Source organism: Hydra viridissima, unplaced genomic scaffold (assembly GCF_058129835.1).
Source record: "Hydra viridissima isolate aposymbiotic clone 2 unplaced genomic scaffold, HvirCarnegie_v1 scaffold_8, whole genome shotgun sequence".
NCBI classification, from domain to species: Eukaryota; Metazoa; Cnidaria; class Hydrozoa; order Anthoathecata; family Hydridae; genus Hydra; species Hydra viridissima.
In genome coordinates this window covers 3,445,071-3,466,407 of record NW_028324307.1, presented here as the reverse complement: position 1 = coordinate 3,466,407, position 21,337 = coordinate 3,445,071, and the positions used below count along the sequence as shown (strand labels likewise).

The 21,337-nt window shown below is 27.5% G+C and overlaps 2 protein-coding genes and 1 long non-coding RNA gene across 4 annotated transcripts; all 3 read left to right on the top strand.

Moving 5' to 3' along the window:
• The first annotated feature begins 947 nt into the window (after positions 1-947).
• Positions 948-3,592, top strand: LOC149884555 (E3 SUMO-protein ligase ZBED1-like). Its single transcript, XM_090094505.1, has 2 exons — positions 948-2,328; positions 2,443-3,592. Exons 1-2 carry the CDS (start codon positions 1,544-1,546, stop codon positions 3,590-3,592), a joined length of 1,935 nt encoding a protein of 644 aa, XP_089950631.1. The 5' UTR covers positions 948-1,543.
• A 1,579-nt stretch (positions 3,593-5,171) lies between these two features.
• Positions 5,172-21,032, top strand: LOC149884553 (uncharacterized). The gene is made up of 3 exons (XR_016455164.1): positions 5,172-5,319; positions 10,229-10,329; positions 19,129-21,032. It is a non-coding gene; the product is annotated as an uncharacterized LOC149884553 (long non-coding RNA).
• On the top strand, positions 13,246-15,370 carry LOC149884554 (uncharacterized). Of its 2 annotated transcripts, XM_090096546.1 has the most exons (3): positions 13,246-13,600; positions 13,796-13,873; positions 13,963-15,370. In XM_090096546.1, exons 2-3 carry the CDS (start codon positions 13,809-13,811, stop codon positions 14,798-14,800), a joined length of 903 nt encoding a protein of 300 aa, XP_089952672.1. In that variant the 5' UTR covers positions 13,246-13,600; positions 13,796-13,808; the 3' UTR covers positions 14,801-15,370. The 2 variants fall into 2 exon arrangements, with proteins under 2 accessions (XP_089952672.1, XP_089952671.1); XM_090096545.1 differs by having other exon boundaries at positions 13,247-13,873.
• Positions 21,033-21,337: the final 305 nt, after the last annotated feature.

Sequence of the window (21,337 nt, the reverse complement as noted above, 5' to 3'; positions counted from 1 at the left end):
TATATATATATATATATATATATATATATATATATATATATATATATATATATATATATATATATATATATATATATATATATATCGTGGGTATACTGGCAAAAAACGTTAACTCAAAAATCACTGTTTAGAGAAATTAATTATTTAAGTTTTCTTAAAAATACCCGTTTTATAACTTAACGTTGAATATATTTTAAAATCAGAGAAAAGATAGTTTCATTCGACTTAGTGTATTTTGCCAGTTTGTCTTTTGCCAGTATATATATATATATATATATATATATATATATATATATATATATATATATATATATATATATATATATATATATATATATATATATATATATATATATATATTATATATAATTGATTATAACAGAGAATTTTATGGAAAGTACTCTAATTCGAAGATAAAAATTTTTCAAAAATCCCACTAGAACATTATTATTGACCATTTTTTAAGTCTTTTATAATTAGGCACCGCCGATTCGGTTCGTAAAATCCGCAAAAAGCCAATCCGACTTATTTTGCGGATTAAAATAGTCAGTTCGTAAAAATTTTTCGGATTAATAATCCGAAAACTAATTTACGAACCACTAGCGAATTTTGTTTTTGCGGATTCACTTCGCTGTTCGGATTATCAATCCGAAAAATTTTTACAAATCAATTTAACTTTAATTCGTTTAGCGAATTATACGAATCGCGTTCCGTTCGCGTCACCATTAAATGGTGTGGTCCAAAAAAATTACGTTTTTATTATGTGCGCGTCCTATAAATAGTGGATTTCTTTTTTATTTTCAATCAGTTCTATTTGGAAATCTTAACATACAACAATTCGTTCAACAGATCAAGTCTACTATTCTTCACCTACATTTATTACGGTAAGCCATTATTATATTAATTTGATTTAAAAGTTAAGAATATTTCAAACTGAATTTTTGCGGTTTTTTTTTTTTTTTTTTTTTTGTGGATCGAATTCCTTTGCGAATTATTTCGCTTTGCGGATTGCTTCAATTAGTGGATTGGTCCGATAAAATTTATATTGTAATATTTCTTCTACTTAAATATTAACAGAAATAAAAATAGAAATAGAGATAAAAACTAGTTTGAAAAATTGTTACGCTCATTTCAATAATTAAGGCAAATAATTAGTTCTTTTATTGAAAACTTTATGCATGCCTCTAAAATATCATTTATTGTTAAGACGAATATTAAGGAAAATTTTCAAATAACTTAATAAATAATTAGTTCTTTTTCGGAAACTGTTTGTATGCATCAAAAACTATCACGTTTTATTAAGGCAAATATTAAGGAAATATTGAGGCAAATATTTCAATAAAAAGTCAGTAAATCGAAAATGTGATTTGATCCGTGTTTTCGAATTTTTAATCCGAAAAGTAATCCTTATTAACAATCTGATCCGTTTTTGTGGATTTTAAATTCAATAAATAATCCGAAATATTCGTCCGATCCGATATGGCAAACTCAATCCGATTCGTTTCTTTTTTTTTTTTTCATTTCACTTTTTTTTTCTTTTCAGATGCCTAAGCTGTCTAATATTTGGGAATTCTTCAACAATGTGGAGGAAAACAAGGCAAAATGCAAGGCCTGTGGCAAAATATACTTAATCAATAAAAGCACCACAAGTCCTTTAAGGAACCATTTGAAAAGAGTCCACTTGAATTTATATAAACAATTAGAAAGGAAAGACAAGCAAAAATCAACAATACCAGACATTTTTGATGAGCTTGCCTCTGAAGACTCAGATTTTGAACAAACACAAGAAAGAGGAAAAAAGAGGAGATGTCCACAGACACAAAAAGATACACCAGTATCGCCACAGCCTGGACCAAGTGGAACTTGTGGCACTTCCAACACACAGACACTGCAAGGCAGAAAACAGGCTACCAAACCTGAATGGGAAGTTACTGACATCAATCAAATAAGAACTGTTGTTGACATTACTAAATGGGTGATTGAGGACACTCAACCATTTTCTATTGTAGAAACTGACGCATTCACCCGGATGATGAGAACTGCAACCAACGGTCAATTCAGAGCCATTACAGCAAAGAATATATCTACAAAATACATTCCTCTCCTTTTTAAATTCATCAAGGAACAAGTAAAAAACATTTTCAATTCAGACAAGTCAAATCTTGATGGAGTGGCCTTTACATCCGACGTGTGGACCACTGATCACACCAATTTGTCTTTCATGAGCCTTACACTCCACTATATAGATTCAAAGTTCCAATTAAAGCGCTTCTTGGTAGAAATGTCCTACTTCCCCGAACAACATACTGCCGACAATATTGCCAAGAAGCTCAATAAATCTATCAACAAACTGGAACTTGATTTTGGAGTCAAAACCTGGATAACAGTCGACGGTGCAGCTAATGTCTAAGCAGGTGTTAGGAAATCAATTGGGGTTCAAAGTGCAATTTGGTGTGTCGACCACCGTCTAAATCTAGTTGTCAGTGGTGCTGTCGATGATAAAAGATGTCCAAAATGGTCAATTCTCAACCACAAAATAACAAAATTAGTAGGTCACTTCAACCAGTCCTCTAAAAAAGCTATGACTTTAGTTAATGCTGCCAAAGCCTTAAAAAACTCCAGAACGAAGTTAGTACAGAGATGCCCCACAAGATGGAACTCTGACCTCCATCAAATGGAGTCTGTGGTGGATCTTCTTCCGGCGATGCATTCTTTAAAGAATCCGAACCCTACTGTTTCTGGAGGTTGTAAGTTGACAGATCTTTTACCAACAGATGATGAAGTGGAATCTATTCAATCTGTCATCCGGCTTCTGAGAGGCTTTTCAGAATTCTCTGAGAAATGCAGCAGTGAAAAGAATGTTAGCATCTGTTCCGTTATTAATTGCCTATACAACATCAGAGGAAGATTAGCAAGGGAGATGATCAAGCCAAAAACCGAGGTGTCATCAGAGCTTGCTCACTACTTCAATGAAGATTTAAACAAAAGATTCGAAGGGGAGTTGATGAATATTGAATTCTCTATAGCTCATTTTTTAGATCCTAACAGCAAGGGCATGTGCTTTGTGGATGAGGGGGAAAAATTTGAAGTAGTCAAAACTGCAGTAAAAAAAGCTATGGAAGAACTGTCAAAAAAAGAAATTTTGGCTAGCCAAAGCACTCCTTCCCCTTCAATGTTGGATGATGAAGATGATGACGACTTTGATTTCACTGAACAACTGAGGAAGAAAGTGTTTGGTGCAGGTTACATTAATCCTGGAGGTGAAACAAGCACCAAGAAAGCCATTTCTACTGAAATTGAGGGGTATTTGAATTCAAAACCAGTTCCAGCAAATACAAATGTACTGGAATTCTGGAAACAAAACCAGTATATTTACCCAATAATGTCAAGGCTGGCCAGAAAAAACCTCTGTATACCTGCTGCATCATCAACATCTGAAAGAGTTTTCTCAACAGCAGGGAATATATACAGCTCTAGAAGAACCAATCTTTCAATCTCAAAGGTTGAGATGTTGGTATATATGAAAGAAAACACTAAGCAACTCAGTAAAATTCAAGACATTGTGTGGCCAGGAAATGAATTTGGAAAATGATTAACTTTCAGTGTGATTTTGACTTTTTTTTATTTTTTAACAAGGAAATCATTTCGTTTCATTGTATATTTGAATATTATAAATAAATAAAAATGAATTTTAATTCGAAAGCTTTTTTTATTCTGAATCCGTATAAATCCGTAAAAATAATATCGGTTCGGATTCCAATTCGAAAAAAATTTTTCGAATTGCAATCCGATCCGAAAGTATCGAATCGGATTGCGATCCGAAAAAATAATCCGAAAAAATTTTAACGAATTATTTTCCGATAAATTATTTTCGGATCAAATCAATCCGTAAGTAGTTTGAACCGTTTAGCATAGATAATTCGGTGCACAATCCGCAAACCGATAAACAGTAACGAATCGGCGGTCTCTATTTATAATGCAATACAACTTAAAGTAAATTAATTTCCGTTACTGTGCGTAATGAAAAGGCCGGTTTCCATCAGCATTAAGATTATCATTTTAAAATGTTATAACGAAATGAATTGCAGATTTTAAATTAAGGTCGAATTTAGAACTTGAGAATGTTGAACAATTGATGAATAATTATTATTGTATAAAGACCGCACTTTGTGGTTTAAAACGTTTATGAATTAACTTTCAATAATTCTTCATTAGGAAACAAAAATTCTTTCTTTAAAAGTTCCTACAAAAAGTTAAAATCAATTTCTTTGTTAGATATTTGCCTACAACTCTGTTGTTTGTTTCACGTTCTACTTATGTAATAAATTATCATAATTTATTTTTGACTTCAAAATGGTTTATAATTGTTCTTTTTTTAATTTCGATTTTGAATGCTGTAATTTAGCATAAAAGAATTTTCGCCTTAACGCCAGATAAATGTTTAACTTGCGCAAATTGCGCAAGTACTTTGACGATTTTTTAACGTAAAAACCATGTTGCTTTTGTGTGCTTTTGGTGGCTAAAACTTTATTAACTTGTTATTCTCAAAATGGCGAGTATTACGGTTTTAAGTGGGATTTTTTAAAACTTTGACTTCGAATTAGAGTACTTTCCATTGATTTTCAGCTCAATATTTTAATGTTTTTCTGAATCAGCATAAAATCTCTATCATAATCAATCCAAAAAAAAAAAGGGGAGGGGGGGGGGGAGAGGGGAAAGAAACTGCAGTAGCGCCTATTTTATTTGTCTTCTTACATCACGTAAGAAGTTTTTGTCTGTAGGTATCCAGTTAAGTCGCTTTACTTTTGAACATCAATGGTCGTTTTGTGAAGTTCTTTTCGGTTTTCATTAGAAATTCTTTCTTTAGTCTGTTTTTACAACCTACTGGAGCACAACATATTTTTTTATAACTAACCGAGAAAATCTAGAAAAATTAGCTTCTAAAACTACGTGAATCCGAACCACCAATCAAAACCGATCACACGAATGGCCGCTCTCTGAGAATTTAGGCTCTCTCGGTTTGAGAGAATAATACTACCGTCTCAGAAAATAATTCTCCTAATTCGTCTACTTATTTCGTCATTGCAATAGAGAGATGCGTGAATGAAGAGATATACTATATTTGGTATTAATAGTACTATATTTAGATGTAATGGATGCATTTAAAAAATTGGCATGTTTTCAAATGAGCAAGCGATATGATCAACGGAGAAGAGCTAATAACTCTCACGACTACTTCGATCAAAAAATAAAAATTTTTAACAATAAAAAAACATTAATATAAAATATTGAAAGTGTGGTACATTGCGATTTTCGAGAGTAAGTTCTACCTACAATCCAAAATAATTACGTTTACTTTTCTGCGTTTATTTTTTCATTAAAGAATGTCATGATAGTTTAGCAGCCATTAAAACAAAATTTAAATAAAATCTAAGATGGTGGCAGTTTTTTAAATATTTGATTAATGAAGCTTACTTATATAATATTTAAAAAAATGTCTCACAAAAATCGGTGAAATTTATCTAAAAAAAGTTTTTCGGAAAAAAAAAAAAAAGGTTTTTGTTTATGCAAGTTATAATATTTTCTTGATTGATTTTATTAAATTTCTAAATATAAAAAATTGGCTGTTAAAGTTTGTTTGTTCATCATATCTTTGTACCTGAAAAACTCGGCATCATATATAGATATTTACTTAATTTTAATTGATAACTTTTTTACATTTGTATGATTATAATGCTGACAACAACAACAACAATTATAACAAAAACAACAACAACAACAATAACAACAAAAACAACAACAATAATAATAATAATAATAATAATAATAATAATAATAATAATAATAATAATAATAATAATAATGATAATAATAATAATAATAATATTAATAATAATAATAATAATGATAGTAATAATAATAATAATAGTAGTAGTAATAATGATAATAATAATAATAATAATATTAATAATAATAATAATAATGATAATAATAATAATAATAATAGTAGTAGTAATAATGATAATAATAATAATAATAATATTAATAATAATAATAATAATGATAATAATAATAATAATAATAGTAGTAGTAATAATCATAATAATAATAATAATAATAGTAATAATAATAAAAATAATAATAATAATAATAATAATAATAATAATAATAATAATAATAATAATAATAAAAATAGTAATAATAATAATAATAACAGTAATAATAACAATGATTGTGATAACAACAATAAATATGATGATAATAATAACTTTTATTGCCCTTTAGTCGATCGAACAAACTTTCCTTCTGTAAAAATTGCATCAACAGCATTTTTTGTAATATTTCGTCGCGTTGGTTTGACAAGGTTCTAACTGATCCGCGAATAGTTTTGAGTAAATCAATGTTAAAAATTGTTATGTTCCTACCATCAAAAATTATTAAAATCCATCAATGATATTTTTTACTCATGATAACATAAGCATTTGCTATAAGTATTACTATTTTTTATTAAAAAATGTTTTACTCTTCATAGAAAAATGAATACCCCCAAAATGCAGTTAGAACCTTGTCATAGTGAAATAATCATACTCTCACTATGACAAGGTTCTAACTGCTATTTAACGATAGTTAGAAACATGTTAGTTATTTTTAAATTTTGTGACTGAAGCAGTTAGTTATTTTAAATTTTGTAACTGAAGCAATAATATAATAAAAAGCTAATTTTTATAAATTAGATTATTTTTTCAGTCACAAAACAAGGTTACAACATTTTGTTTACTTATTTTTTATTTTTTTGTACTACATTTTTGGTACATTTTAAAACCATTACATTAAGTACAACCCCTAAAAGTTTTTCATGTTTATTTTATAGGTGAAGAACAACTCGATAGTAATCTCTGTCCTCGAGAGGCAAAAACGGAAATGCAGCTTTAATTTCTTTTTTTTTAAGTCTACAAGTTTCTTTGTACAATTTTGAATCTTTGGTTTTACATTCAAAACAGTGGAAGTTGATGGACTTGTTGCTTCATTCTTTCTGTTATGTTTTTTCATTAAACAAAGGTCCATTGCGATCATGGCTAGATTTAAAATGTATAATGTGAGATATTTAAGTAAATATTAGAACAGCAACGTTAGAAAAAGGAGCTGAATTGTAATTAAATTGCTTTGCTGTTACTGAATTATCCTTGAAGTCATGTGGTTTCATTTGAATGATACGACAAGGATTTTTTCAATTAACGTGTTTCAACATCCTTATCAATCCAATTGGACTATAAAAATCAGTTTTCCTCATGAGCTTTTCAATTTCGCTATGGGCATGATCCACCTCTTGGACGCATGAATGACCTGAAGGGAATATTTCATAGTGATTGAGCTAATGTTAGGATTGTCTCTCAAAAAATGTAACAGCATTTGATAATATACTATTCCGATTTTGAGGAACGCAGGAGTTACACCAAGTAATTAAGTCACTTAAGTCGTTTTCCTCTGCCACATCACTCAAAATTTTGCAAAAGGCACTGGCAAGATCATTGCCGCTTCTTCCCACCATTGATTCAGTCCAAAATTAACAGTATACTTTTTTGAAAAATAAGCTGTCAAATTATACACGCTTAGCTTTCTCAGATAAAAAAGGAAACTAATTTTTGCATGCGGAGTCAATATAACATTTTGAAGGTCAAAAAGTAAAACCGGAACATTTTTATCTTTTTTTCTTTAGCACGTTTATCTCTCTTTTTTTTAAAAAAATACTTGATGTCTTTCAAAGTCTTCTCTCAATTTTTCAGACAGTATCAGTGTTTTCAGCAACTTTAAACTTCTCACAAAGGTCGCATCTATCCTTTTTGGGAATGTGAAAACCAAGATTGAATTCGGTGGAGAAAATATGGTAGTACATAGATTTTTTTACTGGCTCAACATTTTCGTTTATACATTTCTATTTGTAAAGATTATACATTTTTGAAACATTAAGGTGTGACTTAAGGTATTCTCTATTGGTACTTACACGACAATAATGTATTTAACTGTTGGAAAAGATTTTATGTGATCCCTAGCTGAGTTGGTGTACGTTTTGGTGCACTGTGCGGTGTACGTTTGCCTTTCATGATTTTACTTCGTAGATCTCGTGCAGGAGTATTTCTTTTAACATATTTGACGTTGTGAGCTGTGTAAATTAGCTTTTGTGAAATTGACTGTGTAGTTAGATAAAATGTTTTTCAAACACTGACTTTTTCTTCTTTTACATGAAAAAAATATCTATTGGTGTAATTCCTTTTTGAAAAAATTTGTTTTTCAGCGTGTTATCAGTTTTTATTTGCATTTTCACTATAATTGTTTTCCTCGTGGTTTCTCTTCTTACTACGCAGCCTGGTTTTTATTCTTGCTACAAAAACGTTTTATTACAAGTTGTTTAAATTTTAATATTACTGATATTTTTGATTTAACAAGTTAAAATAAGCTACTTTGTAAGATCGACGTTCAAAAGTGCATATATATCGACTAACCGTTGTAGATAAGTAAAGAAAAATGAAGAAGTTTTGATTTACTTTTCGGGGTAGGCACTGCAAAATATAGTTAGATCGACTTATGGCGCGGCAAATTGTACTTACATTGACTGCGGTAAGTTTGTAAATTTCTTAATGCAAAAACATCATTACTTTAAAATAATCAGATAATTTTAGCTCATAAATCCCCTTTTATTTTGAATTATAATAGTTATTTCTAGCAGTATTTTGTTTTGGGTTAAGACAGGTGTCATTTTAATTAACGTTATAAAAAAGATTTTTTTTAATTTTCAAATAATAGCTTTAATGGTATTTTATTCTACATCGGTGTCAAATTAGAACACTTTTTGTTGATTTTCAGACCTATTTTTTATATAATTTTTGTTGAGTATAAAATTCTCTATCATAATAGTTAGTTAATAAAAACCAGCAAGAGATTATGAAGTTATTGTTAGTTAGAACCTTGTCAAACAAAACATTAAATAAATAAAGTTACAGATAGAACTTTGGCACTTAAGTAGTTTGCTTGTTTTGCGCTATATCGTTGTAAATTTTAGTTTATTTCGTTCATCATGATTTAAATAGTCCAATAAAATGATTAAGTCAATTTTGGCAAAAATGTCAGTTAGAACCTTGTCAAACCAACGCGACGATTTGTAGAATATACAGGCCTGTCTACTTTTCTTTTATAATTTCGCATGTCTGTAGATCTGCAGTGCAATACAACTTTAGTGAATTTAAGGCTAATGCAAAAAATTGTTAGTTGGCTTATGTTGCCAAGTAGCCCCGGGATCAATGTGCCAATTAACCTCAAAAGCTTTTTGCTTACAAAATGGCCTATAAATCCCCAAAAACGCGAAATATTGAGAAACGCAAAATGTTAACACTTTCATTATTTGAGTTTACTTGTACCTAATGCTATTTCTTTTTAAAAATGAAAAATGAATATAGTTACAAAAGTTACAACGTTAGTCAAAAAAACACAAAAAACGCTATAACTTCTATGCGCATGCACTTATAGCCCTGATACCACACTGAAAGATATATTAGTTAAGTAGGAAAGTTTTATGTTAACTTTGGAATTTTCTGGTAGAAAATCCCAAAGTTAAACCCAATGTGTCAACTTACTCCTGTAGCCAACTAGCCCCGGTTATAATAGCAACAACAATAATATTAATACTATTACTACTACTACTACTACTACTACTACTACTACTACTACTACTACTACTACTACTACTACTACTACTACTACTACTACTACTACTACTACTACTACTACTACTACTACTACTACTACTACTACTACTACTACTACTACTACTACTACTACTACTACTAGTATTAATACTACAATTACTACTACTAATGCTAATACTACTACTACTACTAATACTACTACTACTGCTACTAATGATAATAATAATAATAATGATAATAATAGTAATAATAATAATAACAATAATAAAAATAATCATTGTTATTATAATTTTAATAATGATGATAATAATAGTAACGATGTCATACAAGTTTATATAAATGTAACTTAATTGTATAATAGCTAATTCTTACTTTATATTTACTTAATGCAACTTATTAACTAAATAATAAAGTGAATGTTCAACTCATCTGAAAGTGAAATTAAAAAAGCAATATCAATTTTCATTTTTATGTCTTTTTTACAATACTACATAAAAAACAAAATACTTTATATTTTAATTTTTTAGAAGCTGATTTCATCATCTTCTCCAATTGGCTCTTCATCTTCTGGATGACTTTGGAAAATAAATTGTTGTTTGGAAAGAAGTTTTGACGAGAGTGACGTAATGTAGAGATTACGTTGTTTATTGTTACCATTTTGTGTCATTTCAATCTAAAACTTAAGCAAGATCATCCATATACAATATATATATATATATATATATATATATATATATATATATATATATATATATATATATATATATATATATATATATATATATATATATATATATATATATATATATATATATATATATATATATATAGATATATATATATATATATATATATATACACACACACACACACACACACACACACACACACACACACACACAAATATAATGTATGTATGTTTTTTTATCAAGTTACCTTTTTTTCTTATCTTTTGGTATTTCAATCGAATGTTATACTTCTCAATATTAAAGTCTAGTTTATTAGACTTGTTTAAATTGTATTTTAAAAGTTGTTAACGAAATTGCTAATGTTAGAACCTAACTTCTTACTTTTGAATAACTCATAGATGAAGGGCTTTTATAGGAATTATTGCATAAAAATGAAAGGGTTCTGCATTGACACTATTTTTAAATATCGTCTTTGTATTATCTTTATGTTGCAGTTATCTATATTTGCATACAGATAAAAATGATATGGGAAATCATTTTTAAAATAAGAAGGTTTACATTAAGATTTCCACAAACGGAAGGCAGGCTTGATATTCTTTTTTAAAGATATTTTGTTCATATTCAAAATATGATATGTATTTGAGTAGAGTTTTAAAATCAAAATATCTTGTAATCATCTTGAAGGCAGGAATATCCAGAAGGGCGTAAAGAATAGCTTCTCTTTTTAGATTAATTGACCAAATGAAAATCATTATTGACTTTTATATATAGAAAAATCATACAAGTAGATAGGAAAGAAGGAGTCAATAGGTGTTAAAAATGTTTTTTTTTGTGTGTGTGTATTTTACAATACTTTTTTTGTGTGTATTTTTATTGTTCTTCGCAGTTTTAGCGGAACTTACTTTTGTTGCTAAAATTGTGAAATTGCGTTTTTATCCGGAATCCTTTCTTTCCGAAAAAACTTAACAAAAAAGTTATAAATATTAAACAAGCATTAAAAATCCCGAAAATAGGCATTTGATTGAAAATGCATTTAGGAGAGGATTTCACAAGCATGGCTACCACCGGTACAACTATCATCCTAAAAAATGTAATTAATAGAATGTTATTTTTTTTTTTTAAAATAAGTTTTGGTATTAATAGCCAAAATATGTTCTTAATAATTGATGGGATTAAAGTGCTATAAATATATTTATTCATTGAATGCAATTATATAACATAAATTTAGACGAAATGAACAATGGAAAAAATTAAAACCATTTACAAGTATTACTCACAGTAAATATTTTTACTTAAAAAATATACAGTCAAAAAAAAAAATATTGAAATTTAAGCAACATTTAAATAAGGAACTTATGCTCACACATTTATAAAAATTATTGACCTTTGATCTAAAAGCATTTTACAGTCATCTAAAATAGGATACTAAATAAGTTAGATTTTAATAATTTGATATTGGTTTTTTTCTAAATCTTTGGGGCAAAAAAACATATTCTTTTGTTACTTAGGAATTTAATTTATAAAATAATATTTAAATTCTGTTTAATTTTAACTACCAATATTTGGTAAATGTTTTTTAATATTCTTATATAAAATATCAAAAAGTAATCAATAAATTGAAAAACGGTGTTTTACAATTGATAATCAATCAAATGATGATCAATTCAAATAAAAAGTTTAAAAATTTTGATAAAGGCAAAAAATCACTTTAAATGAGTTAAATCTGGCAGATTAAGTTTTCACTAACCTTAGGCTTTGCCGTGGAATTTATTTTGAGTTTCTAGACTTTTAGTTTTTTTGAGTTCTTTGAGGAGAATTTCCAGCCTGCAGTAGGTTTTGGTTTATATACTTTTTGTACTTTTTAAAAGCAGAATTCATAAAAATAGAACACCTTTTTAAAATAAAACCTTTTTTCACATAAAAAATATTTAAGTAATAGTAAAATTGTATATTTTTAGTTGATTTTAAATTCCAGAGGATGAGATTTAAGTGATGTAAGCATGACAACCTCAGATTTGTAAAATTCTTTATGAAATATACCGCCTAATTTTATATATTTTTTTGAAGAATGCGCTTCTTCTGAAAGGTGAGCTGTTTTGCATAAAAAAAAGTGAGTACTCGGTTCACGGTAAAGTGGACCATCCCGTTTGATTGGGCAAAGTCTTTTCAAAACGCACAAAAAATATTCTTAAAACAAAAATTAGCTCCGTTGTAGACCAAGAGTTGATGAAAATTTCCGATGTATAATGAATTTTTTTACTAACTTTTAGAAATATATTAGTCTATTAAATGTTTATGCTACTTTATCTTATGTTGGTTTAATGAACCATTTTGATGATAATTTTTAAAAATATCAGGTTCTAAATTATATGTAAAAATTACATTTGATTTTTAGAGAAATTAAGAAAATTAACGGCGGAGTCTTTTTAAAAATGTTTGATTGCACTAATTTTTTATTTGTTTATTTATTTTTATTTAATTTGTTACAGAAAACAAAAGAATTTTCATTTTTTTTCTTTTTTTTGACTCTTTAAAATACTACATAAATAAATCTTTAAAATAAATCTTTAAAATAAATCTTTAAAATTAAAAGTTATTCAGAAGCTAATATCTCTTCTTCATCTCCAACTGGTTCTTCATCTTCAGGATGACTTTGGAAAATCATTTTCACTGTGGAAAGCAACTTGGACGATGGCGTCTTCTTATTGTTTTCTAACATCCCCATTTATCTAAAATCTAGACAAAATTAGCACAATTATATATATATATATATATATATATATATATATATATATATATATATATATATATATATATATATATATATATATATATACAGTGTCCTCAAAAAAAAATGGGACAGCATGACGTTTTTGTTAAAAGTCATAAAAATCATTGTTGTATCAATTATTTTAAATTTTTTTTTCTTAATTATAAAATTAGAACAAATAATGAACTATACTATTTAATAAAAAAACAAAAATAATTGATTTAACTTTTGTAATTCAACTAAACTGCAGAATTGTTAGAAATCTAACATAAATGAAAAAATTGTATACATTTTTTATAATAAAGTAAAGTTGATTGTACCATTAAATGTTTAAAAATTTTTGGTTTTCAATGTTAGATACTTAATATATTTACACTATTTTAATATTTAAAATGAAAAGAAATTGAAAAAAAAGGACGTGGGCCTCAAATTAACAACAGGTAAAAAAGGGTATCTTTAACATTGTATTTTATATTTCCGATTAAAGCTTTCCTCATTATAAAGTGTTACATGTAATTTTATATTGTTTTTTTGCAAAGTAAAGTTATTTTTAACTTTTCAAAATGACATTTTGACTCAAAAAAGTTTATATTATTTTATTTAAATTAAATTTTTTAACAATTTTATATAATTAGAAATTATAATTAAATGGCAGCAATGGCAAAGTTAAATGCTTTTGATTCTACTACTACAAAAATTCAATCATTAAATAGGTATAAGACATTCATACTTATAGTATTTTGGTATTTAGTTGGAACTATATCATTTGTTTATCAGTTAAAATTCATATTTACCAACTTAGGAAAAAACACGTTTCAGACTTTGATAAAGGAAGAATAATTCAAATGCACAATGCAGATTGGCCTTTGCGTAAAATTTCCAAACAAGTTGGATGTGGTAAATCTACAGTTCAAAGAGTTGTGTCCAGATTTATTTCTCAAAATTCAATTAGCAGAAAGTCAGGGTCAGGAAGAAAGCGAAAAACGACAGAAAGAGAAGATCGATTGATTGTTAGGGAAGTGATGAAGAATCGTAGGATATCAGTGAGTCAGATAAAACAAAATTTAAACCTTGAACACTTATGTAACAATACAATTGTTGCAAGAATAAAGAAAGGTGAAGAGTTTACTTCAGGGTGGCAAACAAAAAAGCCTTTTATAAACGAGAAAAATTGTGTTAAGAGATTAAAATGGTGTAGAGATCATTTAAGCTGGACTTCAGATCAATGGAAACGTGTCATATGGACAGATGAATCACCTTTTGTGCTACAATATGGTAATCGAGGAAGAATTTGGAAAAAAAAAGGTGAACCATATAATCCAGAGTGCACACGTGCCACAGTAAAGCATGACAAAAAAATCATGGTTTGGGGTGCATTTGCTGCTCATGGTGTGGGAAACTTGTACAGAGTTGAAGGAATTATGGATCAACATAAGTACCATTATATTTTAGTTAACCAATTAAAACCTAGTATAACACATCTATTTCCAGATGGAAACTATATATTTCAGCAAGACAATGACCCAAAGCAAACAGCAAAAAAAATAAAAGATATATACAAAAGGCTGGTATACCTACCTTTGAGTGGCCGGCACAATCACCTGATCTTAATCCAATTGAGAACCTGTGGTCTATATTAGATTCTAAACTAAAAGACAGAAAACCTTGTAATGAAGATGAATTATTTTTGACACTTTTAAAAGGTTGGAACTCACTGGAAGTTAGCTTGTTAACAAAACTAGTTGAAAGCATGCCCTATAGATGCCAAGCGGTTATTGATGCAAAAGGTTATGCAACCAAGTATTAAAAATGAATATTATGCTTAAAACTGATTTAATTTCTATTTAGTTGTATCAAGGGAAAATGTAATTGCATAAAGCATTCTATGTTAAACAACATAGATGTAAAAAATTAGAAAACATACTCAATTTTACCATTCTTTTTTAAAAAAGTTGAATTTTCCTATTTTAGTTGATTTTTACTAATTCCGTTGTTTTGTTATAAGTCTAACTGTTTTATTGACTTTTTTTTGTTTTTAATGAAAAATATTGTGTAATAGAAGTAATTATTTGACATATTTTAAAAAAAGTTAAAAAATATTTGACAAAAATTTAATTTTTTTTGCTTTTTTTAAAAAAATCATGCTGTCCCATTTTTTATTGAGGACACTGTATATATAAAATATTCAAGTTAAAAAGGATAGTTCATTAGACGAATTTTTTTTTTTTTTGTTACCTTTTATTTTTTTTGAGCTCCTCTGTTTCACTTCTCAATAATATTAGTAAATTTAATATAGCTCAGATTATAATACTTGTTGCTGATAATTCTTATTGCAGATTTTTAAGTCCTCTTTCTTTAGCAATAACTCATAGATGATTTAAAGGCTTTTATAGGAATTAAACCATCGAAAAAAAATGCAGGGTTAAACCAAGATGCTAATTTTACATTTTTATTTTTAGATATTAAAAAAATATAAACACCAAATCGTTATTATCTATACACTTTTTTATTTTGTTAAAACAGAAATAGAAAAGTTTAAAAAAAGAGTTTAAAAAGTAAAGGTTTTCCATTACGACCTTCAAACGGAAGACTTGAAAAATTAAGAAAAATTGGAAATCAAACACATGCAGATAAAAGTTAATAGAGAACATTTTTAAAACAAATCAAGTGTAATAAATAAAAGTTTATGATAAGATTTCCATGACATAAAGGAAAGACTTTTCTAAACAGAAAGGAAGACGTCCCGAATTCCTTTTTCGACAAATTTAAAGATAAAGAAATTCCAGCTCAAAATTTATTTTGTCTAAAAGTAATTGTTTACCACCTTATTTGTTGAATAATAATTATAATAATTATGATAATAATTGTGGTAATTAATCATATGGGAATTTATGTCAGAAAAAAACATTCTGAACAACACCAGCATTAGGAAGACAAAAGGTACCAAAGAAGTGGTATAAGCAATACAGATTGTTAACTTTGTCAATATATCTTAAATACATAAATAATTACTTTAATCATCATATTTATTTGTAAAAAATGTATAGCTGCGTAACGAAATTATTATTGCGACCAAAATCTTACGCTCCTTTGAGTAAGATTCAATATTTCTAAATGCTTCTGAGTTTCCTGTATCTGTCAAATGGGTAATCTAAAGCCCCTTCAATAAAAAGCAAATTTCAATTTCGTACGTCACAAATCTTTACAAAATTCTTAAAAATTTTTAATAAGTTTTCAAGTCACGAGGCTTTACAAAAGTATCACACGTAGCCTGACTTTTTATCAAAAACTATTATAAAAATGTTATTATAAACATAGAAACTATAATAAACATACCATTAAAAACTGACAGAGAATTGAGCTTTTAGATCACTGTGCATTTCATAAGAAAATACTAAATTTATAAATTTTTAAATTTACAAATAATTATTTAAACATTATTTTGAAAGTAAAAAATTTACAACTGAATACTTAAAAAATTATACAAGAACACGATGTGATACAGTTATAATGTATTTACTAAAATATTAAAAATACATACACACATGAAAATATATATATTTACATGTGTGTATGTTTTTTTTCCTGGTTCTTCTTTGCCTTTGGTTTTGATTGTAGTTTTAATATAAGAGAAAGGGATGCCAACGAAGATTTTTAAACAAACTTTTTTAAAACTTTTTCTAAAGTTCAGAAGAAAGTAAATGATTTTTTGTTTACTTTCTTCTGAATTTATGAGTTTATTGTCTATTGTAAAACGCAGTGAAGAAGAATCTGTTGTTATTAAATCACTACCTCATTGCTTGATTTAAAATAAAAGTTCCATTTACAAATACAAGATGGAGTAAGTTCTACAATTGCTGAATCTTTTTTGTATGTAAATGAAAAGTGTTCCTCATTTAATAAAATAACACAGCTTATATTAATTTTTTTTTTTTTTAACTACGTTTGAAAGTGATAGAAAAACTCGAGAAATTAATATAAATATATAAAAATGAATAACTTTATTTAAATGTGTTTTTTTGTAAGAATCTCTACGAAATTTAAGTTTCTCTTTCTTAAGTTTAGAAAGATGCATCACGTGTTTTCATTGTTTTAGTTCAAAATCAATCTGCATTTTAGAGTTTCGCTTTATTAATGTGTAAGCGGCTCATAATAATATTTTTTCATATTTTCCTGAACTGAAGTTTTGGTTTTTACTATAAATTGCTCGCAAAAAAGAGATTAGTGCAGTTCTTTAATTAAGTTTTTGAATTTTTTTTTTTGTAGTCTGCGTGTAAGCTCTTTAAATCTATGCACTCAATCAGGCGAACTAAATTTAATGAACTATTATTGGAACATTATTGGAATAAACTTAAGATATCCACTGGATACTTCGGAAATTCATTTTGAACTCAAGTTCTAAACTAAATAGCTTTTATATTGAAGTCTGAATTGCAGGATGCTGAAATTATGAATTTAAAAAAACTAAAAAGGGTAGCAAGCGAAAAGTCTTTACAAAAATAATTCACCAAACTTCCGTTGCTTAATCCCATGAACAAGTTCTGGGAAAAAGTTATGAAGCAACTTTTGAAATTAGAATGCTATTGCTGTTATACCACATTTTACTATTGTTAATCCATATTTTAGTTTTATAATTATTTTAACTTTATAATTATGGTAGGACACCTCCATTCATATAAGAGTTTTTATGTTTTAAGTTTTTAGAATATTTCCTGTAAAGTGAGACAATAATTTCTAATTTCATCAGCAAAAAAAAGAAAAAAACCAGGGAACAACAAAAGTTAAACAATTCAGGACTTTTGAATGAAATTTTATCGAATCAAAGAAATTTGTATATCTACGCAGTAAGCCACCATCTTTATCTAAGTCATAGCAACCAAAATGACAGCGATTTGTACTTTAGTACATAAAAACTATCGGTTGACAATTTGACAAGTGAAAAAACTGACAGAGTATTGAGCTTTTAGATCACTGTGCATTTCATGAGAAAATGTTGTATTTTTAATTTAATAAATAATTATTTAAACATTACAACAAGTTAAACGTAAAATATTTACACCTGTATATATATATATATATATATATATATATATACTTTTTTAATATTTTTTTTAAACCTCCTTTTCGTCATTTTTTAATATTGTTTAAAATTTTTTTAAATAATAAACTTGAAAATGATGAAAAGGAAAAATGTTTGATTTAGATAAATGATAAAAACTATTTTTCATTATCAGGTTTATGGCAATTTCAACCTCTTTTGACATTCTCAGTGTCAATGAAACCCTTTTTTTTATTGAACATTATGCATCTCTTTGGGTCTTAACTGAATTTTAAGCTGCTTTCATTGATTTTGATAAATCCTTCTTACATCACACAAATGAAATACTTCTAGCTACAAAAGCAAAACTAGTTTTTTGTATTTTTTTTTTACAAAGCTTTGAAAAATCAACTGAAGCAATAACTTTTTAGTTTGAATGAGCAACTGCACCACCATTGAGTGCGCTTAACAAAAATATGATAGTGGATATCAATTTTATTCGTGGTAATAAGAATATTACAAAACATAGCTTATTGGAAATAGTACTACACAAGTAAAAAGTAATGACCTAAATATGATAAAGAAAACATAAAAATAATGTTAAAAATCAATTAATCACGTAATAAAAAAAGAGTTTCACAGAATTTGTTTTTTATAATTCGCCTTTTGATCATTGAAAATATAAACTGTTAAGCCATGCTCTTTTATCTGTCATTTACTTTCATTTTTGAAGTTATATAACTTTAGTACTATAAACTTATATTGTAACGAACTTAAATCAAATTTTTTTAAAAGTAGTAAAGTTTAAACAAAGTTTTAAAGTTTAAGCATAATTATTTAGGTAGAAACTATGGGTTGATTCTTAGAATAAATTTTTTTGCTTAAGGATAAAACCTTTTTTTAAGAATAAATTTTTTTTTTTTTCTGAAGGGTGACCCAAGAAAGTATACACTGGTATGTAATAGAATTCTATTCATTAAAGCAGTTCTCAAATATGGTTGGAAGGAGACTGTTACTAATCCCTGACAAATAAACAATTTGTAAAGTGAATTGGATGTCAAAGTCAGATTTTGGATGTAAAATACTGGATGTCACAAGAGAAATATTATTGGAGTGGAATGATTTTAGAATGACAGTTTTAGAGTGTTTGCAAACTTAACATTGTAAACAAGAAACAAAAGTTGAGTGATATATGGTAATATTTTAAGTAACATGTCAAACATTGCTGCTTTATGACCAATTTCTCTAAATGCTATTGTTGGTAGGTAGTTATCTTAAAATGATTTTTCAGCAGGGGGTTTAAAATGAAATGAGGGGGTTTCAAAGGACTTTATACTTCTTGTGATAAAAAGTTAATTACTGAATTCAAATTCACTACTGCTAATCAAGACTTTATGGGCATATCCTATTTAATTCTCATTTGACCGTATCAAAATAACTTTAGATGCGCAGTCTTAGCATGCTAAAAACTGCTTATAAATCACTTTAAATTCATAAAAGCTATAAAAATAAATCTGAATCAATTATTACTAACTTCATTTGTTTCTATATTTAATTTTTTGGATTTAGCATACTTAGCAGAGATTATTTTTCTTTATAAGCTGTGAAGTTACCTATTAATTTCTATTTATAACACTTACTATTTAAGTGAGCCACAACAACTTTACATAATTTAAGTTTAAAAAAGAAATGAAAGAGTAAACACTTTAAATCCAGTTTTACGAGTCCTTTTTGGTTGTTAACTCCACTTCAAGTTGGCAATTTTAAAAAACTTCTCAAACAATTACTTATCTTATAAGGTTATGAATGTAGTAGTTTTTACAGAATAGAAGTCAAAAATGACTGCTTTACAAAAGAGTAAAAAACTTGATGAAGTGAGTTAATTATGGTAATTAAAAACAATATCACTTTTAACGTAGGTTCATAAAATTATTTCTCTCTCTTTTATAGTAGCCATTTTTAGCTCTCACTATTAGAATTTCACTGACGATAAATGATGCAAAACTTTTAGTTCTGATGACGCATTTGCACAAACACAAAGATTCACTGGATTTCAAAACGCAGGTTTGTTTCCATGTGATAACCTACTTCATCATCTTCATCTGCTTCATCATCTTCATCTGAGCCTGCTTAATCATCTGCAATGCTTTATCTTCAAAATTTAACAACAACAGTGACTCCTGCTCAATCGCATCAAATATTGCAATAATTCACAGAAAGATTCGAAAGCAATTTGTAAAATGTTTAACAGCGCCAATATGTTGACATACACACAAAAAGACTCATTATTTCAAGAGTTAAAGGCCAGTGTCTAAATACATCAAAAGTGCTCAAAAAACTAAGGCAAGGTAATGAGGCCGAAAATTCTAAGCAATTAAAGAAACTCGTGATAAAATGCCTTATAAAGCTTCATATGAAACTTAGCAAGAGCACATTCAAACAAATGGAAACAAGACAAAGACATTAAGTGGTGCAAGAGTTCACCAACGTGAAACTTTTAGTTGGAAGCCTCGGGTTTGTCAATCGTGCTTACCCAATAAATACTAATTTGTGAAGAGTTTAGTGCATTAACAAATGTCTCTGACCTTGTACTAACCATGAAACAGCTCAACTTTTATTTCAATTTCTAATAAAATTTGAAAAATGAAAGTGAAACTTTGCAATTAGTTTCTGTGCGTAGATTTGATTACTAAAACCCTTACGTTGACAAGTATGAATTTAACAATGTTAGCAACCTAAATGTTATCAGCTATAGCCTTCAGCTAAATAAAACCTTTTAATTTACAAACCTGTGTAAAGCTTGTTTAAAACTTGTTTAAAACATATCATAGAAACAATTGAGTCAATTTTACCTTTTCTTTTCACATTTAAGTTCTTTCAATTTTTATGTCTCCGATGTTTAACATTCTATCATCTTTAATGCTTTAAATATCTTAGTTTTTCAAAATCTTTCCGATCCTTTTTTTTAACAGATGTTTTCTTGTTGTGGAGGTTTTCTGCTGTTGATATTTTGATAGTATCAGTGTTTCTGTTCATATCCGTTTGACTCTTTAAACAAGTTTAGCCAACCTTTTTTGTTTTGTTTTGTTCGGAGTGTTAAAGGTTGAGTTTGTATTTTTATTTTAGTACATATAGTGTT